A 26682-nucleotide genomic window follows, 5' to 3' on the forward strand; every position below is an offset into this window, starting at 1 on the left:
GAATTATGCTTCTGTCTCTTTAAAAGTATATCAAGGATCATGCTGGTCAGTTACATAAAAGTTCAATGTCTGCAATGGGGAGCCATTAGTCTGTTTACAGCTTGAGTTGGTGCACCTCTCATTACACAACCTGTAATTCTAGAGCTCCCTCTAGAACACCATACTGATGCCTAACTTGGCACGGACACCTGATCAACACAGCTGAGTGCAGCCCAGAACCCCTGAGCTCAAGCAAACCTCCAGCATCAGCCTCCCAAGTAGCTAGGACAACAGACACATGCCACCATTAGTCATTTCTGGGAAAATAAATGTGGCAGCAGGAGAAACACTGCTCGTCTCTCAACATCTGAACTAATAAACATGACTATTTTTTATCATAATGGTTCGTTGACGAGTCATGGCATTAAAGGTTATTGGTCTGCAACTGAAATGCAAATCGTTCAAACCTATGTATGAGGAACAGTGTTGCTTTTCTATAAAGTTTAGGTTTTACAATACTTTGCAAAGTGACTTTGTTGATCAACAGGTCAGATGATAGTCATTAATGACTATAAAAGGATTTCAAATCTCACTCACAGTTTCATCAGCCAGGTCTCTGTGAAGCTGGCACAGAGCTTTGGACGACAGCAGCTTCTTCCTTCTGTTCTGCAGTGGCTGCAAGAGCTGCACAAACTTGGCTTCAATGTCCCTCTCCTTGGCATCCGCCTGGTCCAGTGCATCCTTCGGTACAGGAGGCGCTTGGGACAAAAGCTCTTGCACTTCCATCTTCCGCACACTTACTTGATCCTCCAGCCTCTGTAGATAAACATAAGTTACATTAATATTTTACTTATCTTAGCAGTACACTAAGGTCCATATTTATGACATGTGTGTCTCATGGCAGCTCAGCAAGTCACCTTGCTGCGCTGCCCTGCGTCACAGGGAAAGGGCAGAAATGCACTATATTTTTCCAATATAGCTCATTCCTGTCCTTTTCCCCTATGCTGGTGCCAATTTGGCAGCCTACCGCCAACACTGGCACCCTTGCACCATGGTGCAAGGGTGCCGCCATTGCAGGCGGGATTGTCTTTGTTCAGAAAGGGGCACCTTCCTGCACAAAAACAGTCCTGAGGAGCCTTTTCCTCTTTCTACGTTGTGCTTAATTTATTGGTTTAACTTATGTACTAAGGTTCACTTTTATTATCTGTACATCTATGTGGTACTTGTGTTCAATGTTTTGAAAAATATACATAAAAAGGGCAAAAATATACACACAAATAAATACATCTAAAAGCAATTGACAAACGTGCTTACTTAATAATCAAACTGTCTTCGTTATTATAAAATAAATATTTAAGCATTTCACGGGCTTCCATTATACATCATGTTTCTAATAATAAAAAAATGATATTATAATAAGTATTATTACATGAGATTCCTATAGTAATAATGGTAATCATATTCATTAGATTAAGAGAGTATTATGATTTTCTACACTGTATGGACAACACATTTATTTATGCCAACAAGCTTGCATCTTCTAAATGTTTTGAGCCATAGTTGTTATTATTGTAGCAAACAGTGGTACACAAGATGAAAGATCGAGTGGACCTACCAGGGTTGTAACTTGTGTCTTACTTGTTGTGTGCAGGCTCTAGCAGAGGGGAGGGCCAACCCAATATACTGCTCGACCCATGTCATTTGACTCTTGTTTTGTTTTCATATGTTAGAAACAAATAATTCTCCAAATCAATTTTTCTGACCTTATGATTGTTCAAAAGCTTGTTGACGCTTGTTAGATCCTTCCCATAATCTGCGGAGTTGAGCTCGTCTTCCATTTGGCTGATCCATTGCTTTATGTCAGCGTAGCTTTGCGCGTGCAGCTCGGAGCGGTTCGCGTCAAAGAGGCGCTGTGCCTTCTTATTTGTCGTGGACTCGAGCTCCTCCCACAGTCGATGCAGTTCATCCAGCCTCTCAGTGACGAGTGGCTTCAACTTGGGTTTCCCAGCAGCTAGAGTATTCCCCTCCTGGTTTTAAAAATATGGAAAAAATATATGAATTAACTTGTCTCTTTTGTCTTTAAGGTTATAAGAAATTATGCTAATGTAACTGATAATGTAAATAATGACAATACAAGGAATGGAAAAACTCTAATAAAATATCTGTGGGCATCTGAAATATAGTTTGAAAGGCACTGAATAAATTCTGTTTGTATCCATGTTCAGTACAGCCACCAAGATAATGGCACTTGTGATGTCCCAAAGCAAAAACAGCAGCTTCCGCCTTATTTTTGAACACTCAGTCGAATCTTCAGGTTGTGATGGCCAATAAGCTTTCAGAGAAATCAGGCACTAACTAGCTAGAAATGCCCAGTTTCCACAGTTCTGAAGCTTGTAAAGCAATAATGCTCCATTAACTAATCTGGATATGACTCTCACAGTTTAGTTTTTAATAAAAAACACACCTTATGTTAGGTTATTATAAGACTAATTCCAATTAATGAACATATTCTTGTAGCAATGATGAATGGTCTAAAGGTATTATGATGGACATAATACACTGTCACTCTGGTTATATGCCCTTGCCTTTAGTTCATAATTCAGGCAGCAGCAATTACCCCATGACAATGCCCTCTACATTCATTCAAATAAATAGGTGAATAAATAAATACATAAATAAAATGCAGAGCATAAGTTGAGTAATGGAACTGGTTGGACAGTAACATGTGACAATACCAAGATCTTTTAAAAAAAATCTTTGTATTTAAACAATGAAAACAAACAACAGACAATCAGAGAATCAATGTATATTCAGTGTCATGTTATATGCTGCCAAATCAGCACCAAGCTGGTGTTCATGTTAGCAGGATCATACATTTTCAGGACATCGTTGGTCACATCCTCAAGCCTTCCCCCTCCCCCATATTTCAGGCCGTTACTGACTCATTACTTTGCCTTTATGGTGTTATTCGGTACAAAAGGGGGTGGTGATGGATGGAGCTTCTGAACCAATCAAACACTCACACCCAGTCAAAAGATCTGGGTTATGGTGTTATTGGCGTACATATCATGCCTCGATATTCATTGCACAGCCCCCAAACTTTTGTCCATTTGTCTGGGTAGCCGCTGCTCTCATGTATGTTTTTTTCTGCCACCATACACCAATCCATGTCACTTTTCCATTCATTGAGCTTAGGAGCCATTGGGGCACTCCATAATCTAGCAGTGTTACGTTTTGCCAGTATAAATCCCAGTGCCACCCAGAGACGCTCTTTGCTTGTAAGGTCAGTTTTGCTCCAGATATTCAGGAGACACCATTGTGCCGATTTCTGTGTCGCTATAGAGTGAACCTCTCACATGCAGGTAATATCTCCCAATATGGCTGTGTATCTGGACATTCCCATATTATGTGGAGGATGGTGCATATCTGTCCACACCCCCGGATACAGTTTGGAGAGTCAAGTCTACCCATTTTCATCAGAGTTGTGTGGGCAATATATGATCTGTGGAGTATTTTTAATTGTACCAGCCTAAACCGCCATCGGATGGTTACCTCCTTAGGGGAAGCTAACGCCGCCATCCAGTCCTCGTCCTCCATCTGTCCTAGATCTTGCTCCCAGCGGGCACGGAGGATGAGCGAGGGATCTGGAGTATTGTTCACGACCTTGCGATAGATCAAAGATTTTGCCTTCTTTTCAAGACAGTCGTCCAATAATCTGTCTTCTAATGGCAAGGAGTCTGGAAGTTCCTCTCCCTTTGGCAACACTGCCCTCAGTGCATGTCTAACTTGCAGGTACCTAAAGGTTTCCGATGGTGCTAGCTGATATACTTGCTGTAGTGTCTAAAACCGCCTTGCTTTGCCAGGAGTCCCAAGCATGCAGAATCCCACAATGGTGTCATCTGTGTGAGTCTACCCTTCCACCCAAGAGCTGTGAGTGCCTCTTTCATACCTGCAGTGTAGTGGAGGTTGGCTCAAGAAAGGACTCTATTCTGTCACCCCCTATAAATAGATCTCAAGTATCCTCCTGGTTGCATGTTATAGCGGTCCAGTTTATTCCGAGTGATCCTGATAGTAATGCATCCAGTGGTTAACCACTGTTAGCTGGGCCGCCCAATAGTACTTTTGCAAAGCCGGGATGCTGCTCCCTCATAATACCATCCTCTTGTTAACTTCTGCAGAGAGATACTTGGGGAGCAGCCATCCCACAGAAGTAGTCTCACTGCTGTTTCAATTGCTTAGAAATATGTTTAGAACAATTAGGGAGTGTTATGTAGCACGTAAAGGAATCGTGGCAGAGCCATCATCTTAACTAGCGAGGCTGTACCCAGAAGCGACAATGGGAGAGTTCTCCAATGCTGCACATCACTATGTAGGCTACGGAGTGGAGGTTCTAAGTTACTTTTGTAAAAGACTTTCTGATCTCCAGTGGCATATATGCCCAGGTACTTAAACCCTTCGGTCACTATGGGTATCACACACACTCTAGGTAGGACTGGTGGAGTTCCAGATACCAGGTACAGCACCGACTTCTCCCAACTTATTGTATATCCAGAATATTTTCGGGAGAGTTTGAATATATGCAGAATTCTATAGAGGGTGGCCCTTGGGGCCGCAATATATAATAGGATGTCATATGCATATAGCGAAATTCTATCTTCCCTATCTGGTGTCCACTTCAGCCCTCTGAAGACTTCTCTAATCCACACAGCGAAAGGTTCTAGCACTAGTGTGAATATCAATGGGGATAGCAGGTATCCCTGCTTTGTTCCCCGATAAAGTCTAAAATGCGTTGATGCGTTATTGCTAACAGTCACCTGGGTAAGTGGGTGGGAATATAACAATCTTATCTAAAATAGAAATTGTGTCCCAAAACCCGGTTTCTCTAGCACCCCGTACATGAAAAGCCATTCAGTGGTATCAAAGGCCAAGTCCGCATCCAAAGAAAGCACTGCTGCGTCCTCCTTTATTCTGTACACTCTCCCCAAGACTCCATAGATCCTTCTCAAATTCTGTGCTGTATTTCTCCCCGGCATAAAGCCAGAATGATCCAGGTGAATCAGGGATTGACAAAACTTGGTCAGATGGTTTGCTAGTAGTTTAGCCAATCTTTTCACTTCCGCATTCAAGAGTGAAATCGGTGTAAAGGAGGAACAATCCTCCTTGGGCTTGCCTATCTTTTGTATAACCACTATATTAGCTATTCTTTGGTATCTGGGTAGTGTGCCGAGACTACAACTCTCCTGAAACATCTGGAGGCGCAATGGGACCACTTTTGATGCTGTCTGTTTGTATAAGTCGATCGGTATGCCATTAGGGCCCCCGCTTTCAGTGCCCAAATTGCCTGAGCTATTTCACATTCAGTCATTTCTTCGTTTAGGGCATCTCTGTCTTCCTCTGCAAGTCTATTCACTGGAAGAGTGACAAGTAGTTTCCTAGCTTCCTCTATCACCACTGTGTGTGAGGTCTTATAAACCTGAATATAGTGCGGCACAAACTCCTCTGCAATTTCTTGCCCTGCCTTGCCATCGTACCATCTCTCCGCTTGATCTCACGGACCCACCATGCTGCTCCCTCCCTTCTGTCTAACCATGCCAGCAGCTTCCTTGCCTTGTCTCCAACCTTGTAGAGGTTATGTTGTACCGCACGATGTCTAGCCTTAGCTGCTTCTTCGGCTGTATCCCGAAATTCCCTCTGTTTAAGTCCAAGACGGTGTTGTACTGAATTTTATTCTCCTGTATCAATTTTGTTCCTAGATCATGAATCTCATGTTCTAGACTTTCTAGTTTGGTCCCTTTTTCTTTCTTGTGGCATGCTACTAGGGAAATCCCTTGCCCTCTAATCACTGTTTTGTAGGCTTCCCATAATATGCTGGCGAGTCTACGGTGCCCTCATTTTCTGCTATGTAGTTGTCGGTGGCCTCTTGGCGTTTAGTGCGGATTTGGGGTATTTTGAGCTAACACAGGTTTAACCCCCATCGGTGAGTGTGGTTGGTGGAGCCCAAGTCGTAATGTATACGCACTGGGGAGTGGTCGGAGATCCCACGCACCAGGTTGTGTGGCTCATGAAAACGCGGGAGTAAGTGAGCCAATGGGAAAATATAATCTATATGGCAAAGGGTACTGTGGGCCCCTGAGTGATAAGCGTACTGTCGTGTGGTGGGGTTAAGCACTCTCCAGATATCTATGAGTCCTAAGGCTGACAAGAAATCCCCCAAACTAATACCCACTTGTTCTTCTGGCCATGCCGGCCTGCGGTCTATTTGAGATGAGCGAGCTGCATTGCAGTCCCCTCCCACAATCAGGCTGCCCATAGGGAATTCAAGGAGTAGGGCCCCCAGTTTGGAAATAATTGTGTCGATAGTCACGGTGGAGCACAGAGTGAGATTATGTTAAATAATTGGCCTTTCCAAATTCCTGTAACGGCTACATATCTGCAGCTATCATCATGTATGGTCTTATGGATTGTGAAGGAGGAGCGTAGTAGGATGCCAACCCCCCTGGAACCTCTAGTGTATCCCTCATGTGCTATCAGTTTGTATCCCCACCTATTTAGCACTTCATACTGTGTTCCGTAGATGGGGGTCTCTTGCAACAGGACCAGGTCGGGGTACATCTCTTCAGATACTGTAAGACTACCCCTCTTTTTATTTTATCCCCATGGCCATTAACGTTCCAGGAGAGAATTTTTAATCCCTTGGTTGACACCATCCTACGTATCTAACCTCCTATCGGGGGGGGAAATCCAACCACCCATTTGTGTAAGCAGAGTTTCGGGGGGAGGAGAATATATCCCTTCCCTTCTGCACATGCTACATTTCCCAACAAGTGTCTTGTTGCTCAATGACTAAAAAACAACAGTCTGAAACAATACTGACAAAAACGTAACTCCTTCCTAAGCTCCCTGCCTCCCTGTATGACGGACTAAGAACTGACCGCCCCCAACTATGCAGAGTCTCTTTGTACCCAATAACAAACATTAGCCTATTCAGCGGGGACCCCAATCCAACCTTTAATGGCGCCACTGCTACCTTCTATTCAACAGTATTACGTTGTCCCAAAACAAAGTCTATAATAGTTAAACACGACTTCTCATATACCCCTCATATCCCAGAACCCCTTAGGGAAAAATATTCAAATTAATCACAGAAACTTATCTTTATACTAAGTATGGCTCTCACTGAGTGGCATTATCATAAATAACCGATTCTAAATCTAGTTATTCATTGCTATGACATAGCAACTGTGGGAACCAAAAGTTGTTTCTCACAGTTACTATGCCATGAAACAATTTCAGGCTGCTCTGAAAGAGCTCTCTGACAGTGTCAGTGTAGCGTGTAGTGCTGGCTCGTTGCTCTGACGGACAGCAGAAAGCAACAATTTGGACAGCGAGTAACTTGAAAGGCACAGAGATAGCTGATGGGGCAGAACATTTGGAGGCTATGCATAATATAAAGTTATAGATGGGTAAAAAGGCTCCGAGTAACATCATAGACAACTCGAGTCATGGTTCTGAGTGACTTTATACCTTCACTTTTGTTGTCTGTTTGATGTCCCTCTGAACCCTCTGTGAACAAATACCCCTCTTACTCACTGTTACCCTAAGTGTGGCTCTCACAGAGAGCAAGTAGCCCGAATACCAGGTTCTAAATCTGGGTATTCACTTCTAGGATGTAGCAACAGTGGGAAGCAAGAGTTGAGTCGTTTCCCATTGTTGCGACATCATGAAGGAATTCCAGGCTTCGCTGTCAGGGTTCTTGGACATTCGGTCAGCGCTACTCTGGCTCTCTGCTCCGAAGGAGATCAGAGAGCACAGTTTAGGCTGGAAGTGCTAGGGAAGGCACACAAGGTGGTAGGTAGGTAGCAGCAGACCATGCATTCTTTTTATATATTTGGACAGGTGAGGGGTGGATTGAAGTTGTGTAGTGTGTTGGTGGCAAGACACAAGGTTGTTGTTAAAATGTGAGTGGGATGGGGATGGAAAATGCAGGAGGGTGGTTGGCAGGACACCAGACTCATTTTTAGGGCTCGGCCTACGTCACCACGAAGTGGGGCGGAGCTCCGAGCTCCTATTGTTAAAGAAAAAAAAAAGTTTCTTTAGGGCTCGGGAAAGAAACATTCCTTAGTGCGCGAGCTTTTTTTTCTTATCTGAATGGTGATTGGTCGTCGCGGTGCTGTTTTTGTAGTAGTCTTGATGCCATAGGGCATATGTGATATTAGGCGGCCATGTTGGCATTTTCTGTGCGGTTACGCGCACGGCAGACTATTAATCTTAATTAGGAGCTATCAGAGTGCCCGTGTAATGCAATCCAGGTGGTCTGAGTGGTGAGCGCGTTCAATGTAAAATGACGAGAGGAGAGGCAGCAGGCGAGGCTCACAGAAGATGACTCATACATGCTCGTCCACACTGTAGTTCTTGTGTTTCCTGAATACTCTCATTTCCAAAGGGCGCCATTTCCTTCTTTTCCTCGCACGCTGCGCTGCACTATTTTTGTATGTGGTTTAAAAAACGGGGTTTAAAGCTGTTTTATTATAAAACATTTGGATTCTGGTTCTGTAAGCTTTGTTTTCCGAATTTTAATAAGTGCTGACATGCAGACTACTGGTTGAATAAATGATGAGGGTTAAAAGTGACCTTCGTGACACGTGCTGTCGAGCCTGACTCGCAGAGTTAACATGCAGTCATCATTATTGTAAAGTTTGTGGAAAAAACGTGAATACGCAATAATCAGGGAAAACAGAGCCTTCCCGCGGTTACAATGGGAATTCACAAATGTCTTGTGTGTCTCACGTAATGCCAATGGCTATTTCATTAGGAAAAATTAGACTCATTGATACATGCACCACCACCAGCATTACTACCAGTACTACAGCCACCAGTACTACCACTACCACCACCACCAGTACTAACAGTACCACGACCACCAGTACTACCACTAACACCACCACCAGTACTACCAGTACCACCACCACAAGTACTACCACTACCAGTACTACCACTACCAGTACTACCATTACCATTACCACTACCACCACCACCAGTACCACCACCACCAGTACTACCACCACCAGTACTACCAGTAACACCACCACCACCAGTACCACCACCACCACCAGTACTACCACTACCAGTACCACCAACACCACCAGTACTACCAGTACTACAGCCACCAGTACTACAACTACCACCACCACCAGTACTAACAGTACCACGACCACCAGTACTACCACTACCAGTACTACCAATACCAGTACCACTACCACCACCAGTACTACCACCACCAGTACCACCACCACCAGTACTACCACTACCAGTACTACGGGCAGCAGTACCACCACCACTAGCACTACCACTACCGGTACCACCACCAGTACTACCAGTACCAGTACCACCACCACCAGTACTACCACTACCACTACCAGTACCACCACTACCAGTACTACCACCACCAGTACTACCACCACCAGTATTACCATTACCAGTACCACCACCTCCAGTACTACCACTACTACCACTACCAGTACCACCACCACCAGTACTACCAGTAACACCACCACCAGTACTACCACTACCAGTACTACCACCAACACCAGTACTTCCAGTACTACCACCATCAGTACTACCAGTTCTACCACCACCAGTACTACCACTACTACAGCCACCAGTACTACCACTACTACAGCCACCAGTACTACCACCACCACCAGTACTACCAGTACCACCACCACCAGTACTACCACTACCAGTACTACCACTACCAGTACTAGCAGAACCACAACCACCACCACTACTACCAGTACTACCACCATCAGTACTACCAGTACTACCACCACCAGTACTACCACTACTACAGCCACCAGTACTACCACTACTACAGCCACCAGTACTACCACTACCACCACCACCATCACTACCACCACCACTAGTACTACCAGTACCACCACCACCAGTACTACCACTACCAGTACTACCACTACCAGTACTAACAGTACCACTACCACCACCACCAGTACCACCAGTACTGTGAGTAGCGAGTAGTGAGTAGTGAGTAGTGAGTAGTGAGCAGAGTAGTGAGTAGAGAGTGCAGAGTAGTGAGTGCAGAGTAGTGAGTGCAGAGTAGTGAGTGCAGAGTAGTGAGTAGTGAGTGCAGAGTAGTGAGTGCAGAGTAGTGAGTGTAGAGTAGTGAGTAGAGTAGTGAGTAGAGTAGTGAGTAGAGTAGTGAGTGCAGAGTAGTGAGTAGTGAGTAGAGTAGTGAGTGCAGAGTAGTGAGTAGTGAGTAGAGTAGTGAGTAGTGAGTAGAGTAGTGAGTTGTGAGTAGAGTAGTGAGTAGAGTAGTGAGTAGAGTAGTGAGTAGTGAGTAGTGAGTAGTGAGTTGAGTAGTGAGTGCAGAGTAGTGAGTAGTGAGTAGAGTAGTTAGTAGTGAGTAGAGTAGTGAGTAGAGTAGTGAGTAGTGAGTGCAGAGTAGTGAGTAGTGAGCAGAGTAGTGAGTAGTGAGTAGAGTAGTGAGTAGAGTAGTGAGTAGAGTAGTGAGTAGTGAGTGCAGAGTAGTGAGTAGTGAGTAGAGTAGTGAGTAGTGAGTGCAGAGTAGTGAGTAGAGTAGTGAGTAGTGAGTAGAGTAGTGAGTAGAGTAGTGAGTAGAGTAGTGAGTAGAGTAGTGAGTAGAGTAGTGAGTAGTGAGTGCAGAGTAGTGAGTGCAGAGTAGTGAGTGCAGAGTAGTGAGTAGTGAGTGTAGAGTAGTGAGTATAGTAGTGAGTAGAGTAGTGAGTAGAGTAGTGAGTAGAGTAGTGAGTGCAGAGTAGTGAGTAGTGAGTAGAGTAGTGAGTGCAGAGTAGTGAGTAGTGAGTAGAGTAGTGAGTAGTGAGTAGAGTAGTGAGTAGTGAGTAGAGTAGTGAGCAGAGTAGTGAGTAGAGTAGTGAGTAGTGAGTAGTGAGTAGTGAGTTGAGTAGTGAGTGCAGAGTAGTGAGTAGTGAGTAGAGTAGGTAGTAGTGAGTAGAGTAGTGAGTAGAGTAGTGAGTAGTGAGTGCAGAGTAGTGAGTAGAGTAGTGAGTAGTGAGTAGAGTAGTGAGTAGAGTAGTGAGTAGAGTAGTGAGTGCAGAGTAGTGAGTAGAGTAGTGAGTAGTGAGTAGAGTAGTGAGTAGTGAGTAGAGTAGTGAGTAGTGAGTAGAGTAGTGAGTAGAGTAGTGAGTAGAGTAGTGAGTAGTGAGTAGAGTAGTGAGTAGAGTAGTGAGTAGAGTAGTGAGTAGTGAGTGCAGAGTAGTGAGTAGAGTAGTGAGTAGTGAGTAGTGAGTAGAGTAGTGAGTAGTGAGTATAGTAGTGAGTAGAGTAGTGAGTAGAGTAGTGAGTAGTGAGTAGAGTAGTGAGTAGAGTAGTGAGTAGTGAGTGCAGAGTAGTGAGTAGTGAGTAGAGTAGTGAGTAGTGAGTGCATAGTAGTGAGTAGAGTAGTGAGTAGTGAGTAGAGTAGTGAGTAGTGAGTAGAGTAGTGAGTAGAGTAGTGAGTAGAGTAGTGAGTAGAGTAGTGAGTAGTGAGTGCAGAGTAGTGAGTAGAGTAGTGAGTAGTGAGTGCAGAGTAGTGAGTGCAGAGTGAGTGTGCAGAGTAGTGAGTAGTGAGTGCAGAGTGAGTGTGCAGAGTAGTGAGTGCAGAGTAGTGAGTAGTGAGTGCAGAGTAGTGAGTGCAGAGTAGTGAGTAGTGAGTGCAGAGTAGTGAGTAGAGTAGTGAGTAGTGAGTGCAGAGTAGTGAGTAGTGAGTAGAGTAGTGAGTAGAGTAGTGAGTAGAGTAGTGAGTGCAGATTAGTGAGTAGTGACTGCAGAGTAGTGAGTAATGAGTAGAGTAGTGAGTAGAGTAGTGAGTAGTGAGTGCAGAGTAGTGAGTAGTGAGTAGTGAGTGCAGAGTAGTGAGTAGAGTAGTGAGTAGGGAGTAGAGTAGTGAGTAGAGTAGTGAGTAGTGAGTAGAGTAGTGAGTAGTGAGTAGAGTAGTGAGTGGAGAGTAGTGAGTAGTGAGTAGAGTAGTGAGTAGTGAGCAGAGTAGTGAGTAGTGAGTGCAGAGTAGTGAGTAGTGAGTAGAGTAGTGAGTAAAGTAGTGAGTAGTGAGTAGAGTAGTGAGTAGTGAGTAGAGTAGTGAGTAGAGTAGTGAGTAGAGTAGTGAGTAGAGTAGTGAGTAGTGAGTGCAGAGTAGTGAGTAGAATAGTGAGTAGAGTAGTGAGTAGAGTAGTTAGTAGTGAGTAGAGTAGTGAGTAGAGTAGTGAGTAGTGAGTGCAGAGTAGTGAGTAGTGAGTAGAGTAGTGAGTAGAGTAGTGAGTAGAGTAGTGAGTAGTGAGTAGTGAGTAGAGTAGTGAGTAGTGAGTAGAGTAGTGAGTAGAGTAGTGAGTAGTGAGTGCAGAGTAGTGAGTAGTGAGTAGAGTAGTGAGTGCAGAGTAGTGAGTAGTGAGTAGAGTAGTGAGTAGTGAGTAGAGTAGTGAGTAGTGAGTGCAGAGTAGTGAGTAGTGAGTAGAGTAGTGAGTAGTGAGTGCAGAGTAGTGAGTAGAGTAGTGAGTAGAGTAGTGAGTAGTGAGTAGAGTAGTGAGTAGAGTAGTGAGTAGAGTAGGGAGTAGTGAGTGCAGAGTAGTGAGTAGTGAGTAGAGTAGTGAGTAGAGTAGTGAGTAGTGAGTAGAGTAGTGAGGTGAATAGTGAGTAGTGAGTGCAGAGTAGTGAGTAGTGAGTAGAGTAGTGAGTAGTGAGTAGAGTAGTGAGTAGAGTAGTGAGGTAAATAGTGAGTAGTGAGTGCAGAGTAGTGAGTAGTGAGTAGAGTAGTGAGTAGTGAGTAGAGTAGTGAGTAGAGTAGTGAGGTGAGTAGAGTAGAGTAGTGAGTAAAGTAGTGAGTGCAGCGTAGTGAGTAGAGAAGTGAGTAGTGAGTAGTGAGTAGAGTAGTGAGTAGAGTAGTGAGGTGAGTAGAGTAGAGTAGTGAGTAAAGTAGTGAGTGCAGCATAGTGAGTAGAGAAGTGAGTAGTGAGTAGTGAGTAGAGTAGTGAGTAGTGAGTAGAGTAGTGAGTGGAGAGTAGTGAGTAGTGAGTAGAGTAGTGAGTAGTGAGCAGAGTAGTGAGTAGTGAGTGCAGAGTAGTGAGTAGTGAGTAGAGTAGTGAGTAGGGTAGTGAGTAGAGTAGTGAGTAGTGAGTAGAGTAGTGAGTAGTGAGTAGTGAGTAGAGTAGTGAGTAGAGTAGTGAGTAGAGTAGTGAGTAGTGAGTAGAGTAGTGAGTAGTGAGTGCAGAGGAGTGAGTAGTGAGTAGAGTAGTGAGTAGAGTAGTGAGTAGTGAGTGCAGAGTAGTGAGTAGAGTAGTGAGTAGAGTAGTGAGTAGAGTAGTGAGTAGTGAGTGCAGAGTAGTGAGTAGAGTAGTGAGTAGAGTAGTGAGTAGAGTAGAGTAGTGAGTAGGACATCACAGGCAGCAGCTGTGCAAGCTTCTTACACTCACAAGGAGACCACAAGCAGCTGAGGTGCAATCTTCTCACACTCACAAGAAGGACATCACAGGCAGTAACGGTGCAATATTCTCACACTCACAAGGAAATCACTGGCAGTACACACCACATGAACACACTCCATAACACATAGCAACAATACATTGGCATTTACAATGCCATTAGCTCAAACTCAAATAAATCCGAGCCTGATTGCATTTCTAATGCTTGTTATTATTTGGGTTGAGAAGATAATGCAGAGGGTGTTCTGTGGGAGGTTTCAGGGTGCTAGGTATCCTGGGTGGAAGGGGAGTGAGGGCCAGAAGGTGCTGTGGGTGGGTGGGAGGACACTAGGAGCAAGATGGAACATTTGGCTGAGCCAGGATTGGCCACGTTGTGTCCGGCTCCCACCTTACTAGTCTCCATCTGTATAGCTGTTGAAAACAGGAAGAGGTGAATTGGGTAGGCCATACATCAAAACAATTGTACAGGGACACAGAGAATGACAGGAATGGTTTTTACCTTGGGCTCTGAGTGACATCATAGACAGCTTGAGATTCACTCTGCATCTATTTGATGTCACCTAGAACCACTAAGCATAAAGCACATCTACATTATTCACTTTTTTTACTGAAGTTATCTAACATATATTCATAGCTTCAAAGTGAGCGTGTTGTTTTGTAAGCACATTCTGATTTAACTCTTCTTTTTTGATTCACACATTTCTTAAGTGGGAGAACAAATGTGGTGGAAATTAGAACATGCAGAGTTATAGATGGATAATTATCAGAAGTGGGTTGATTTTGATTGAGGGGCTTCCAAGTGTCGTCATAGACAATGAATGTTTGAGTTATGATATCAATTGGAAGCCCAAGCAGCAAAGTTCCACGTCATTAACATCTACCAGCTACAGTTTGATGTTGTCTATGGCCGTCCTCCAAGAGAACACCGGAAGGTGAATCCATTGGATCCCTCGTACAGGGTGAGAGAAGTCATGGGGTAGCCACACACAAAATGCCCTTTCACACCCTACTTTCAACTCTCTTAGGGTCCCCACTAAATATAAACCTCTCACAATCTCTGGTATCCATGCACCTACATTTCAGCTCTTTTCTTTATAACTCTCCTCAGGTACACCCAACAGAGAAATAAACACATTTTTCACTGCTAGAACTATGACTAAGTATATTGCATATTCAGAAGTCTGGAAGTGTAGTCTCGAGATCCATTCCAGCAGCAAAGTGCAATGTAAAAGCATGTGGAACTTTTCTGTTGTACTACACAGAACACTGCATTTCCTGCCTTTCTCTGATGTAATTTCCTGTTTTAAGGTATGAATTCAATTCACAAAATGGAGTCTAACTTAAATAGGGAAAAAACACTTAAAAAGGTTAAACATTGCAAGAGATTTTGATCCTTAAATGTGGTACAGATTAAAACAATAATATTAAGGCACAATACATTTGATAAAAGGTGTATCCTTCTTTAAGGAATGTAGGGAAAGTCACTGAATCAGGTCCTTGTGGCCACAGAATTCAAAAGAGATCAAAAGGCACCGATGTAAATTAAGAATGGGTTCTTGGTTTGTGGCGAAGTGCAATAGTGGGGGGCAGGAGGGTTAGGAGGGGACTGATGTGTCTTTAAGCTAAATGAACATTACAGTGATTCATAATGTAAGATGAAGGCTACATGAGTTAAGGGAAATGTGTTACTTAGGCCAGAGGAGGAAGCATTGCAAAATCCCATACCTCGTCCACCTTGTCCAGCCAACCTCTGTTGGACGCCAGCTCCGCCATGAACGCCTGATGCTTCAGCCATTTGCTGTGCAGGTTATGAGCTTCATCATAGGACATGTCCTGGGCCGTCAGCAGTTTCTCGTTGATCCAGAAAGTGAGCTGCAAGTTTATCAAGGAAACCATTTACATCACAGCTTAAGACAGAATCAATTTTCCACTGCTTTTCATGATACATTCCATACTTTGTTCCATTTCCATAATTATGGCACTTGTTTTCTGTGTGGTAGAAGGAAGTGTACTGTTTCATATTCATATGTTCATCTTCTCACACACATTACATACAACACTACACTCTCTACTGCACTTCCACAGTTGACTTGTTCCACAGTTGCCTTGTTCCGTTACTCTCAGAAATCTCAGCAAACATCTTGTCCTCCAACTAGCTGCACCAGATTCATTAAATGCTTGTGGAAACTACAGCACTTTGCATAAACCCTGAGATCTTTCTATTTCTGTTTTTTATCTTATATATTAAAATAAGTAGAGAGTTTGCTGATGTTCTACACCAGTCTCCACACTCAGTCCCTCCATTTGTGTGTGTGTTTATATAAAGAATTAGTTGTAGACTCTTTTGTTGTTGAAAAAGGGAGGAAGACAATCCATGTAGTTCATAACACAAAACAAATTTTTGTTGGCACCAGAGACAGGCTGGTCACTTTGAGAATCAGAATAATTCCCAACAGGCAATGCTTCTAAAATGCCAGAGGGGCTTTCAAAAGTGATAGCCCACCTGAGTAAGCCTGTCTTGGCTTTTTCAAAAGGATAGCCACACCACGAGCCGACACAACCACGAGAGAAGAAATTAACTAAAGACCTTGTGGATGTCCAAGCCATGGGTATTGCAGTCTAATTGTCTGGTGTACTTAAGGCTGTTATAACATATGTAGACTAACCTAATTATAGACCAAAATCTCATCGTATTCTAGCCACATGCCTCTACAGAGCCTCTATATATGTTGCATATTGAGACCAGCGAGCCTCATCCCGCAAAGGCATAACTATACCTAACTATAGTTCACTTAGAGCAGACAAACATACTAGGTATTGATGTAGATATTACATCCAGTCAAGTGAGGTTGTGGCTCCTCAGATTAAGCTCATTCTAAGCCTATCTATGTTGGTTTCTGAATATGACCAGTAGAGGATTAGTTTCAGGGTGGTATGGCCGTCTGATCAATTTAGAACCTCAAATCAAAAACGCTTACATTTGTTTCTACTATTAGTAGGTGCTGTATGGTCAACTAGTCAAAGTTAGTTGACACAAATAACCACATTGAGGGACTATTTCCCTTCCACCAACAAAACACTGAATTTAGGACTATGAAAATGTAAGATGTTGCAGACAGTGAATAAGGCATATTTATTAGACATGTGTTTTGCAGGCGTGTGACATATGTGGAGATAAAGACATATTTCCTTTCTTTCTGAAACGAAATCATAGAAATATAATTTGAAGAAAGGAAATAATGCTACAGGTTTACCTCTTGACAGTTCTGTAAGAAGCTCTGGAGGTCTCGGTTGTCCATTAGCAGCAATGACACCTCTTTAGCTTTTGCAGTATTCGCTTTGTTTCTGGAAAGAAAGATAATTGAGACTGAAGAGTAAATCCTACTCATATTAAGTTTAAACTTGATCTAATATGCCTCTCCATACAGTCATCACTTGTAACACACTTCCCCTCTTCTTCAAAGCTTTTGCCTGCATAAGTCACTTTCGACCATGTTGCTGTTTGCTTTATATCCCATTGTTGAGTCTTATTACACAGTTGCACCTTTGCCTCGGAGGCCTGTCTAGTTGCAGTAAAATAGACTTGTACTCTTGTTTGAACAGTACAGATCAAAACTGATACAGAAAACATTTGCACCAATTTTGGTCACTGTCAAATCTTTTTTTACCCAACCACCTTGTGTGCCAGGAGCAGTTTTTCGCCTCTTAGATGCTCCTATGAGTTACCCAGACATGTACGAATAGATCAAAACAATCAATTACTTCACATTATTACTCTTATTGCTTTCCTCCTACCATACTAGACTGTACCATCACTGACACATGCTTCCCTCCTCCACTGTATGCATAGCTGTGACATATTTAACTATATCTGTAATGTCACCGCTCTCTATCCTCAACTCCAAGTTGTAGATACTTCGCTGCCACCGTCTCTCATTATTGTAATTCCCCAACACATCTTGCACGATCATCACAGCTCTGCTATAGCCTTGCTTCTTATAGACTTCTGGGGAAGCTGACTTGAGAAACTAGTAGAATTGCCCAAGAGTGGATGGCGAGAGCAGCCTACTCTATCAATTTACTGAATTTGTTCTCTGCCGTTTATGATGTCCACACTTTTAGATCCAGAATGGGCCCCCGTCCACTAACTGACAATCTTTAAGGTTTTATGTGTTTGTTGTTTACCTGCACAACTCTGGTCATCTGTTTCTTTGAACCTGCTTCTACCGATGCTCTTCTCGCCCGAATTTCAGATTAATGCAAACGTATTTAGTAGGCATCCTTTGTGTTTGATGGTTTTAGTCCAGAGGAGTTGTTTTTCTTTCCTGGCTACCAATAACTTTGAATTCCCAGTCCCTCCATCTTTCCTTGCTCTAAGCACTTAAAACCTGGTTCTTTATTTATTTATTTTAACACTCTCATAGCCATTTGCCTTCATCAACCTGCCACATATTATAGTTGAACATGTTTTCTATTAGTTAAGAAATATTCTGGCAGATTTATAATTGTAAATCAAAGCGTTGGACAAATGCAAAATCACAATTTCAAAAGTCAGTTATCAGAACCAGTCCTGAACAATTGCGTAAACGAATGTAACACAAACTTGAGATTTCACAAACACCAAGAAACCTTGAAAGCATCCCACACGTTTTATATATCTAAATAGCACCAAACCAAGTGATTGAAAATATACTAAGAAGTCAAGAGCTTTGTCAATGAAGATAAGTGTAGAACTTTTAAATGGATGGATTGAATGAATGTCTTCTGTGAAGGCCTTTGCAACACATCTCCGAGCATTTTCACTGTTCCAAAATACCAAACTCTTTGGCTTCCTACAACTACTGAACACAGACGGCTAAGAGGTCAGTGTTCACCACATGCCAAAATTACCTGTCTTCGATCGAAAGGACCTTCTCCTTGATTTTATCCGAATACATATTTTTTTCAGCTACCAGTTGGTTTCCATGAGCAATTGTTCCAGAGATCTTCTCTTCGTTGTTTTCCATGGTCGCCAAGAAATCTTCATGTTTTCGGATTGCAGCTTCAGCGGCTTCGAGGGTATTGGGTGGTTCAACGTGAGCAAGGTTGTATTCCTTTAAAAAAATACCAAAGAAATAGAGAGTACTTTGATCAGTGGTATCCAACAAATGTCCAGAAGGGTCTGACCCATGGCAGGTTTTCAGGCTAACCCTTTTATTACCGACATTTACATTTATTGCATGTAGATTGCGTAGATATCCTGAAAAACATGCATTGATCCAGCCCTCCTGGACTATGATGTAGGGGCATCCCTATATTAGATCAAGAGTGCAATAGCCCGTGTATGAGTTTAATCCCTAGTGTGGCTATAGTGCCACTCATGAATTATATATAAGGCTCCCTGTTTTCCGTTTTTACGGATTTTTAAAGATAAATACAGACAGAAAAACTTTGTGTTTCCTGTCTGCATTTAGTTTTAAAAGTGGATAAATACAGACAATTTTGCTTCTTCTAAGTGACTCTCCGTGCTGTCTTTCATGAATTATAGACCAGCAGCTTAACAGATGGACAGCATGGGAAATTAAAAAACAGGATGGCATTTCTTTAAATATCAGCATATGTCAACATACATTTATGGTATAATGCTAGTATTTACCAGTGGATGTATTGTTATGTAGAATTTGGCAGCTCAAATAGCTATAGCATGGCAGACATCAAAGTATGAGTGCGAGTTTATCAGCTAAATAGATATGGAAATGTACAGTTTTACAACTTCATTTATTAGCAAAACACAAAATAAATATGGATAAATACAGATAAAATGGCCCAAAAATAAATATGGATAAATACAGACGAAAATGGCCAAAAAATGAATACCATAAAACCAGGAGCCCTAATTATATATTGTAGTCATGCAATACCTTGTATATTATAACAGTGTCTATGAATGTTCACATGAACAGGGTGTTTTGTTTAACAGGCTCTAATTGTTTGCCTTTTTATACTGTACAATGTGATAAACTGGTAGTTAAAATGTCAACTGGTCATGTCAGTGGGTTTAAAGTAAATCCAAGACATAATTGAAAAGGTATGTGTTAGATCTACGAGCCAGCCTATGGATCTGGCCAGCAAAACAGACAGCTGGACTCTCGGCACTAATCTAATGGGTTTTAGCTGTGCTTTTTTCTGACTATCCCATATGCGTCTGTCTCTCTTCTTCTTACTTAGAACTTACTGAGCTCAAGCCTTACCGTGAGGATCTCGAGCGCTTTACTCCATATCCTCTTGATTGTTAGTAGTGTTATATGCATGTCTTCCACAACTTGGGTGTTAGTTATTTTGAATGTTGAATAGCCTCTTGAATACCTATTCTTTCTGAGCTTTGACTTCTTGTTACCTTGAGCAGGGCTTTGCAATTGGTTCCCTTTTCTCCATTAACTCCCAGTGAGATCTTGAGCAGGTCTGTACCCCAGATTCTGTTTACTTTCTCCACCCTGCTACCAGTGGCTGGCTAGAATCCCTGATAGATCTGCAGCTGCGGCCCGTCCAATTGGCTGATGGGCCATGTCCCCTCACCTTTTGCCTGCTATAAAGAATGTCTGTCAGGCTGAGCAAAGGTCAGTCTGACAGACATTCTTTATTTTCAGGTCAGGCAGCCAGGAAGTAGATAGGTGCGAAATGTGCAGGCTCCTGGCTGCCTGAGCGGAACTTTGCTGTGCTGAAGAAGTCACAGCTCCTATTGGCGTGACAGCCTCAGCCTGGCAAAACACCTCATGGCCCTTCCCCTCATGATGAGGGGAACCGTCACTGATTGCCCTGAAGTGCCCAGGGCTGAGTGACACCTCGTCACAGAATGGGAAGGGGTCCGCAGTCTGACTGACCACATGCCACTCTGTGATGAGTGAGGAGAGCCTGCTGCCTTCCCTCATTGGCTGGTCTAAGGTCAGCCAGTGAGGGTAGGCAGTAGTCCAAACTCTCCTCGTATCTCCAAGGTAGAGCTAGGCAAAGAAGTGCGATTTTATTTTCAATGTTTCGTGCTTGCGTGCGTTCGTGTGTGCATGAATATATGGAGTGCGTGGTGAACAACCTTTACAACTAAAGTTTTACAACGCACTACCATTACAACGCGGTCATTACAACGCAAACCATTACAACGCATTGCGCTGGGGGGCGCTCTAGGATAGGAAATAAGTTTAATTTTCCATCCAACACCTTCCCTAGTGTCCACGGGGACTGGAGTTGGAATAGAAAATTAAACTTTTCACTATCCAGCACCTTTAAGCGCTATGCGTTGTAAAGGTTTGCGATGTAAAAACCGCGTTGTAAAGGCAGGCGTTGTAATAGCCTGCGTTGTAACGTCATACATCCGGAGTGCGTGCTTGTGTGAATGCACAAGTGTGAGTGAGTGTTTATGTGTGCGTGTGTGCCTCAACCATCCCCTTCCCTGCTAATAGTACAGGCTGTCACTGCAGTTATGACACTTTGGGCACATTTCCTCTTTTCTGAAGTCAGACTACAAAACTGTGGTTTTTCTTTGGAAAAAACAATGTCCTTCACCTACTCAGAGGTTTATCCCAGGCATGTGGGACATTTGTTCACTTTTTCTTATGGGTAAAAAGTCAGATGGACAGTGAATGGGTTGGCCTAATTCGAGTGGCTGCTCTGATTGCATTTTCACTGGCACCGCCTCCACTGACTGTTCTGGTGTTGATCAAGTTGCTATCTGCTTCACACTAAATGAGGGAAAGGAGGAAAAAAGGTGAGGGAATGGGTCATCCACCATTTTTTACGTATGTCCAAAACCAGCCACCTCTAAATGAGGCGACTGTACTCCATTATATATTTGTAGCCTTCCCTTGACTAGTCAAGTTTAAACATGTATTGGTTCACTGCTCTATAACGATGAGTGGTTGAAGAGTTTATGTTCTGTTGTTCATATTGAGTATCTATTTACTGTCATTATCAAGGAGTTAGGGGAGGTGGGTGTTGGGGCCTGAACATTTATGGGTAAAACAGAAGAAGGGGGCACAAATAGGAGAATGTAGCAAATATTTAAGGAGCTGGAAAATGGTACAAGCAGTACTTAAAATATAGACAGAGAAAGCAGATTGAGGGGCATAACCAGAGAGAAAGAGTAGCATAATGCATAACTGGAATAAAAATGGGGAGAGAAGAACAAAGGTAATAAGGATGCTGTATCCACAGAATAGACTCCATACATGTACCAGTAAAGCTTGACTTACCTGATTGCTGAGAATAGCTTCTGCCTGCTTTGCCTCCTTTAGGAACTGCTGGAATCCAAAGCACTGAGACAGGAACTTTTCTTTGCTCTTCCACATCTTAATGAGGTCCTTCCAGCCGGTGTCCATTCCTTTGAGCCTTTGGCCCAGTTGCTGGTACTGGGGGTCTGTCTGTCCATAAGTCACTTTGTTACCCATCTCCATGACGTTATTGTAATTATCTTCATGCTCTTTGATGTCTTCTTTGATGAGGTGATGCTTTTGAAGGAGCTGCTCAGCTTCGGTCAACGTGTTGGGTATATCATCGGAGGCAATATCCTTCTGAGCTTTGAAAAGCCATGCCTGCAAATCATCCAGATCCTGTAAAAACTTGTGCAGTTTGCTGGCCTCACCAAGTGATGCCTCTTGGTTTTGTAGAGTTCTTTGTAAATCCGCCCAAACATTGTTGACATCTTTCAGTCTATCGTTGATCTCCTTAGTGTGACTAGGACGGTCTTCGGCCAACCTCTGGGCGTCTTCCTGTAGACTTCCAAGTTTGGACTCAATGGCTGCTAGATCTCTCTCTATGCCATACAGTTTCCTTTGGATAGCAATGACTCCAGCAAGATCTTTCCCCAGGTCCTGGGTTGATACGATAACCCTGTTCTTCTCAAGAATCCAGGTTTTAGTTTCATCGCAGTCTATGAAGTAATTGTGAAGACCGAGCGCTGAGTCAACAGCCTTTCTCCTCTGGGCGACCATGTCTTGGAATCGTGCCCACCTTGAAAGAGAAAAAAAAGAGAAACTTAATATTCTGATGATAGTTTAAATGTATTATTTTTATCTACTTTGAGCCACTCACCCAATCAACTTAGAAAAACTAGATTATTAGAGTCAACCTTAGCTTACACTACTATTGTGCCATTCTCAACCACTTGACAAATTCACCATCCCACATTAAAAAATGTAAAAAGGGCACACAGGAGGCTCAAGCCCCCAGGCCCATGTGAGGGGTTCCCAAAGGGACCCTCCATTAATTCAAAATTGTAAAAAATGGGTTCAGACCATGCACAATGGTGGTTGGCTGACTGCTGTGGTTTGGGAACCCGGCCAACCCCCAGCTGCATAGGTCCGAATGCCCACAAGGTTGGGCAAAGGCCCTGACCCTAGGCCAGGTCATGTGACTACCAGCCTGGCTGCACATAGCTGATGGGTGTGTGCGCAGAGGGGGCTTGGGTGCAGGTCACTCATGGAGGTTGTCAGTATACTGTGGCCAGAGGCCAGCCCTGCACTTCAACCCTGCTGCACATGACGGAAGGCCGTGAGCAGCCGGAGGTTGGCTATTAGGGCGGACTTGGCCGCAGGGACTAGCTAGATTGCACAGTTGCCTCAATGATGTCATCAGTCATGTCATCAACGATGTAATTGAGAGGCCATCAATGATACCATTAATGATGCTATTTATATGTTGTGAGTGACGTATTATGTGTGGTCTTAAGCAGTGTAGGACACACACCCACACACACACACACACACTCACCCCCTAAATATGTAAATAAAATATATGTTAATTATTATTAGGTGAAAAATAATGTAATTTATTTGATGTAGTAATGGGATGGGTAGTGTACTGGGGTAGTGACAGTTTCTTAGGACTAAGGGATGGGTTGCTTAAAAGAGTAGTAAGGGAGTTTTACAGCTCTGAAATGGGTAGTGTATATGGATAGTGGGAGCTTTTAAAGCTTAGGGGTAGGAAGGAGTTTTTAGGAGTCATAAATGGGTAGTGTATAGGCATAATAAGAAGGGACCTTTTTGGAGGTCAGGGAGGTGTAGTCTATAGGGGTAGTAAAGAGTGTTTAGGATTCAGGAATGGGTTGTGTATAGGGATAGTAAGAAGTTTTAGAGCTTCTGTATGGGTATTATTAAGGGGTAGTAAGGAGTTTTTAGGACTTTGTGATGGGTAATTTATAAGGGTAGTGAGGGGTTTTAATGTTCAGGTTTGGGCAGAGTTATTTGATAAAATTACTACATAGTTATATTAACTCAGGTTGTATTATGATCTGTTTGCTAACTTTTGATTATGCCATTGAGTTTGAATGTTTCAACACAGTAAAACTATAATTCCCATAATGATGCATTAGAGGCAACATGGGTGTAATTGTATATAGCAGACACAAAGAAAGTGCTAACTAACTTGACAAAGACTGTGAAGGTCGAAACGCGGAGGAGGAGCTGTTTGACAGCACATAAGCCTTGAAATCTGTATCAGTTTAGTGTGGCAATTTTTTCTTCTTGTCGGGATTATTCTGAAAGGCACGGTCTGCTTTTCTCACCGGCACCAGCTGCAAGTGCCCGCCACCCGCTGAATTCTAACAGACCTCTTTGCTATATATATATATATTCTCCAACACTCCTTGTCACAGGACACTTTCCCTCGTACACGCAGTACCAATAAACGCATACTCCAACAATGCCTAAACCATTGATTTATTCTCAGTATGCCCGCTACCCCTACACGTTTTGAGGCTACATGCCTCTTGATCACGGGGATCAAACAAACACCATTAGCCGCAGTACAACCATGTTTATAACTAGGATGACATCATTTCCTTAGTGTGCAGCTAGGCATTTTGGTAATGGTAGTTTTAGCACTTATTTTTATATAAAAACATTTCAACTTCATGTTAGATTCATTTTAAGCGTCACATTTTTGATCAAACCAATACTTTCCTCTTGATATTATATTTGTTATCCTTTCACAATTATAATTATCACAATTTCATTCAGTACTTATATCCATATCACAAATTCCATCGTTTGCTTTTCATTTTAAATTTTGTTTTAAGTACGACAACCCTCCAGTAGGTAATGACTTGCAACTTATTGTCAATTTCTAAACATGGAACCTGACCTATTGTATTATTTACATATATCCTGCCCTCCGTAGGGTGTTTTCTGTATCCTAATGATCATTGCCATTAAATTAGGCTAAATTATCATGCCGATACTATTTAAAATATTCTCTATGCCAGTGACGCAATGACCTCAACATAAGTCAATTCAGAATGAAAAGAACATTTTTAAAACGGAAAATAATACTATTTCAAAAGAAAAAAGGGGGAGGGGAAAAAGACAAATATTTAACCACATTTTTTTCTCTTTTTTCTTTTCTTTACAAACTTTTATCATTATTCGTCTTTACCAGTCCTTATTTTGAATTACACAAGCGATTTCATTCTCCTTTTCCCTGGAGTAAGTTCAGATTTATTGAGTACTCATATATCCTATTTATAAGTGTGAATGCAGTTCTTCGTCCTGATTCAGGCCCATGGGGGTCAGTGTTCTAAACTTTAGGATATGCTTAGACTCCTTTTGTCTTAAGATATTTTCATGGTCTCCCCCCTCACATTTATGGGCACTTGTTCCACTGCATAGAATATGAGATCCCGCCAATTACTTGCATGATTCCTCTCCATGTGTTTCGCAATGGCGTTGCTTCTATCATTGTTGGTTGTGGCTCTGGCATGTTCTAAGATGCGCTTTTTTAACTCACAAATAGTACTGCCCACATATTTCAAGACACATGGACATTCCACAATGTAGATTACAAACTGGCTTCTACATGTTATCAATTGGTTGATTTTCCACTTTTTCTTGTTAGCCATCTCAATTTCCTTAGTATTTTTTGCAATTGCACACACTTTACAATTTGAACATTTAATAAACCCCACTGATTTCACCCATGTCTTTGTGAAAGGTGTGTTTGTGAAGTGACTATGGACAAATTGATCCTTCAAGTTGCTTGCTCTTCTGTATGTTATTTTTGGGAAATCTCCAACAATTTTTGCCACTGTTGGATCCAACTGTAATATATTCCAGTTTTTGCATAATATTTTGTTGATCTGTTTATTTTCTGTGCATAAAGTTGTTATCAGGCGGATTTCATTTTTAATTTCTTCTTTCTCCTGTTCACTTTTGGGTTCAATTAATTCACTTCTTTTCATCTTTTCAATTTTTTGGTGGCTTGAGCGTATCACTTGAGTTTTGTATTTTCATTTCTTAAATCTTGCACACATAGCTTCGCTGTTTTTTTGCCATTCCGTATCCTCTGAACAAATCCTTCGAACTTGCAAAAGTTCCCCAAATGGGATGCTATTTATTGTACTTTGGCGATGAAAACTTTCAGCATGCAGAATGGCATTTGTAGCGGTGCTTTTCAGGTGCAGAGTGGAGAGGACTTGATGTTCATGGATATAAATCTCAGTATCTAGGAAGATGGTTCGATCCTCACTAATGGTGTATGTAAATCTTAAATTACATTGTGTGTTGTTCAACACTTCAAAGTACTCTGCAAATTCCTCCCGGCTTCCATCCCAAATAATAAATAAATCGTCTATATAGCACAGCCATATGACGATTTTATTTACAAATTGATCATTTTTTGTATTCCAAGCATAGTTCGACTCCCACCACCCCATAGTGAGACATGCGTAGCTGGGACTGTAAGCAAATCCCATCGCTGTTCCGTTAACTTGCCTGTAAATTTCCTCTCCGAACATGAAAACATTTTCTGCCATACAAATTCGAATCATCTCCAAAAGCATTTGATTATGACTGGAAAATTGGATGTTGCGTTCCTTCAAATAATATTCACAGGCTGTCAGACCAGTTGCATTGTCAATATTCGTATACAGTGATCCACATCCATGGATATTAATTCATACGATTCCGCCCAGGGTATTTCTTGAATATGGCAAAGCAGATCTCCAGTATCCTGTAAGTAAGATGTCCGTTTTTTTACGGGTGGAAATAAATAGATATCCAGATAATTGGCCTTGGGTTCCAAAAGTGCACCTTTTGCCGAGATTATCGGTCTTCCCGGTGCTTTTGTAAGGTGCTTATGAATCATCGGGAGAAAGTATATAGTAGCAGTTTTTGGGTGGTCAGTGGTTACAAACTTTACTTCATCATCATCTAGGAGGTTATTGTTTTTCCAAACTTGTATTTTTCCATCCAATTCTGCTTTTACATTTTTTTTATATATATGTAAATAATAC

General features: G+C 42.4%; 1 protein-coding gene across 1 annotated transcript in view; it reads right to left on the reverse strand.

Annotated features, from left to right (window-relative positions):
• Nucleotides 1–26682, reverse strand: part of SPTB (spectrin beta, erythrocytic) — a 271974-nt gene that overhangs the window by 91701 nt on the left and 153591 nt on the right. Inside the window, exons 15-20 of the mRNA XM_078659516.1 lie at nt 21650–22406; nt 18318–18520; nt 16682–16772; nt 15153–15299; nt 1743–2006; nt 577–795 (exon numbers count right to left, since the gene is read on the reverse strand). Of these exons, the coding sequence (XP_078515642.1) occupies nt 577–795; nt 1743–2006; nt 15153–15299; nt 16682–16772; nt 18318–18520; nt 21650–22406 (1681 nt within the window). The remainder of the gene's footprint in view (nt 1–576; nt 796–1742; nt 2007–15152; nt 15300–16681; nt 16773–18317; nt 18521–21649; nt 22407–26682) is intronic.

This window comes from Lissotriton helveticus, chromosome 9 (genome assembly GCF_964261635.1).
Source record: "Lissotriton helveticus chromosome 9, aLisHel1.1, whole genome shotgun sequence".
Taxonomy (NCBI): Eukaryota; Metazoa; Chordata; class Amphibia; order Caudata; family Salamandridae; genus Lissotriton; species Lissotriton helveticus.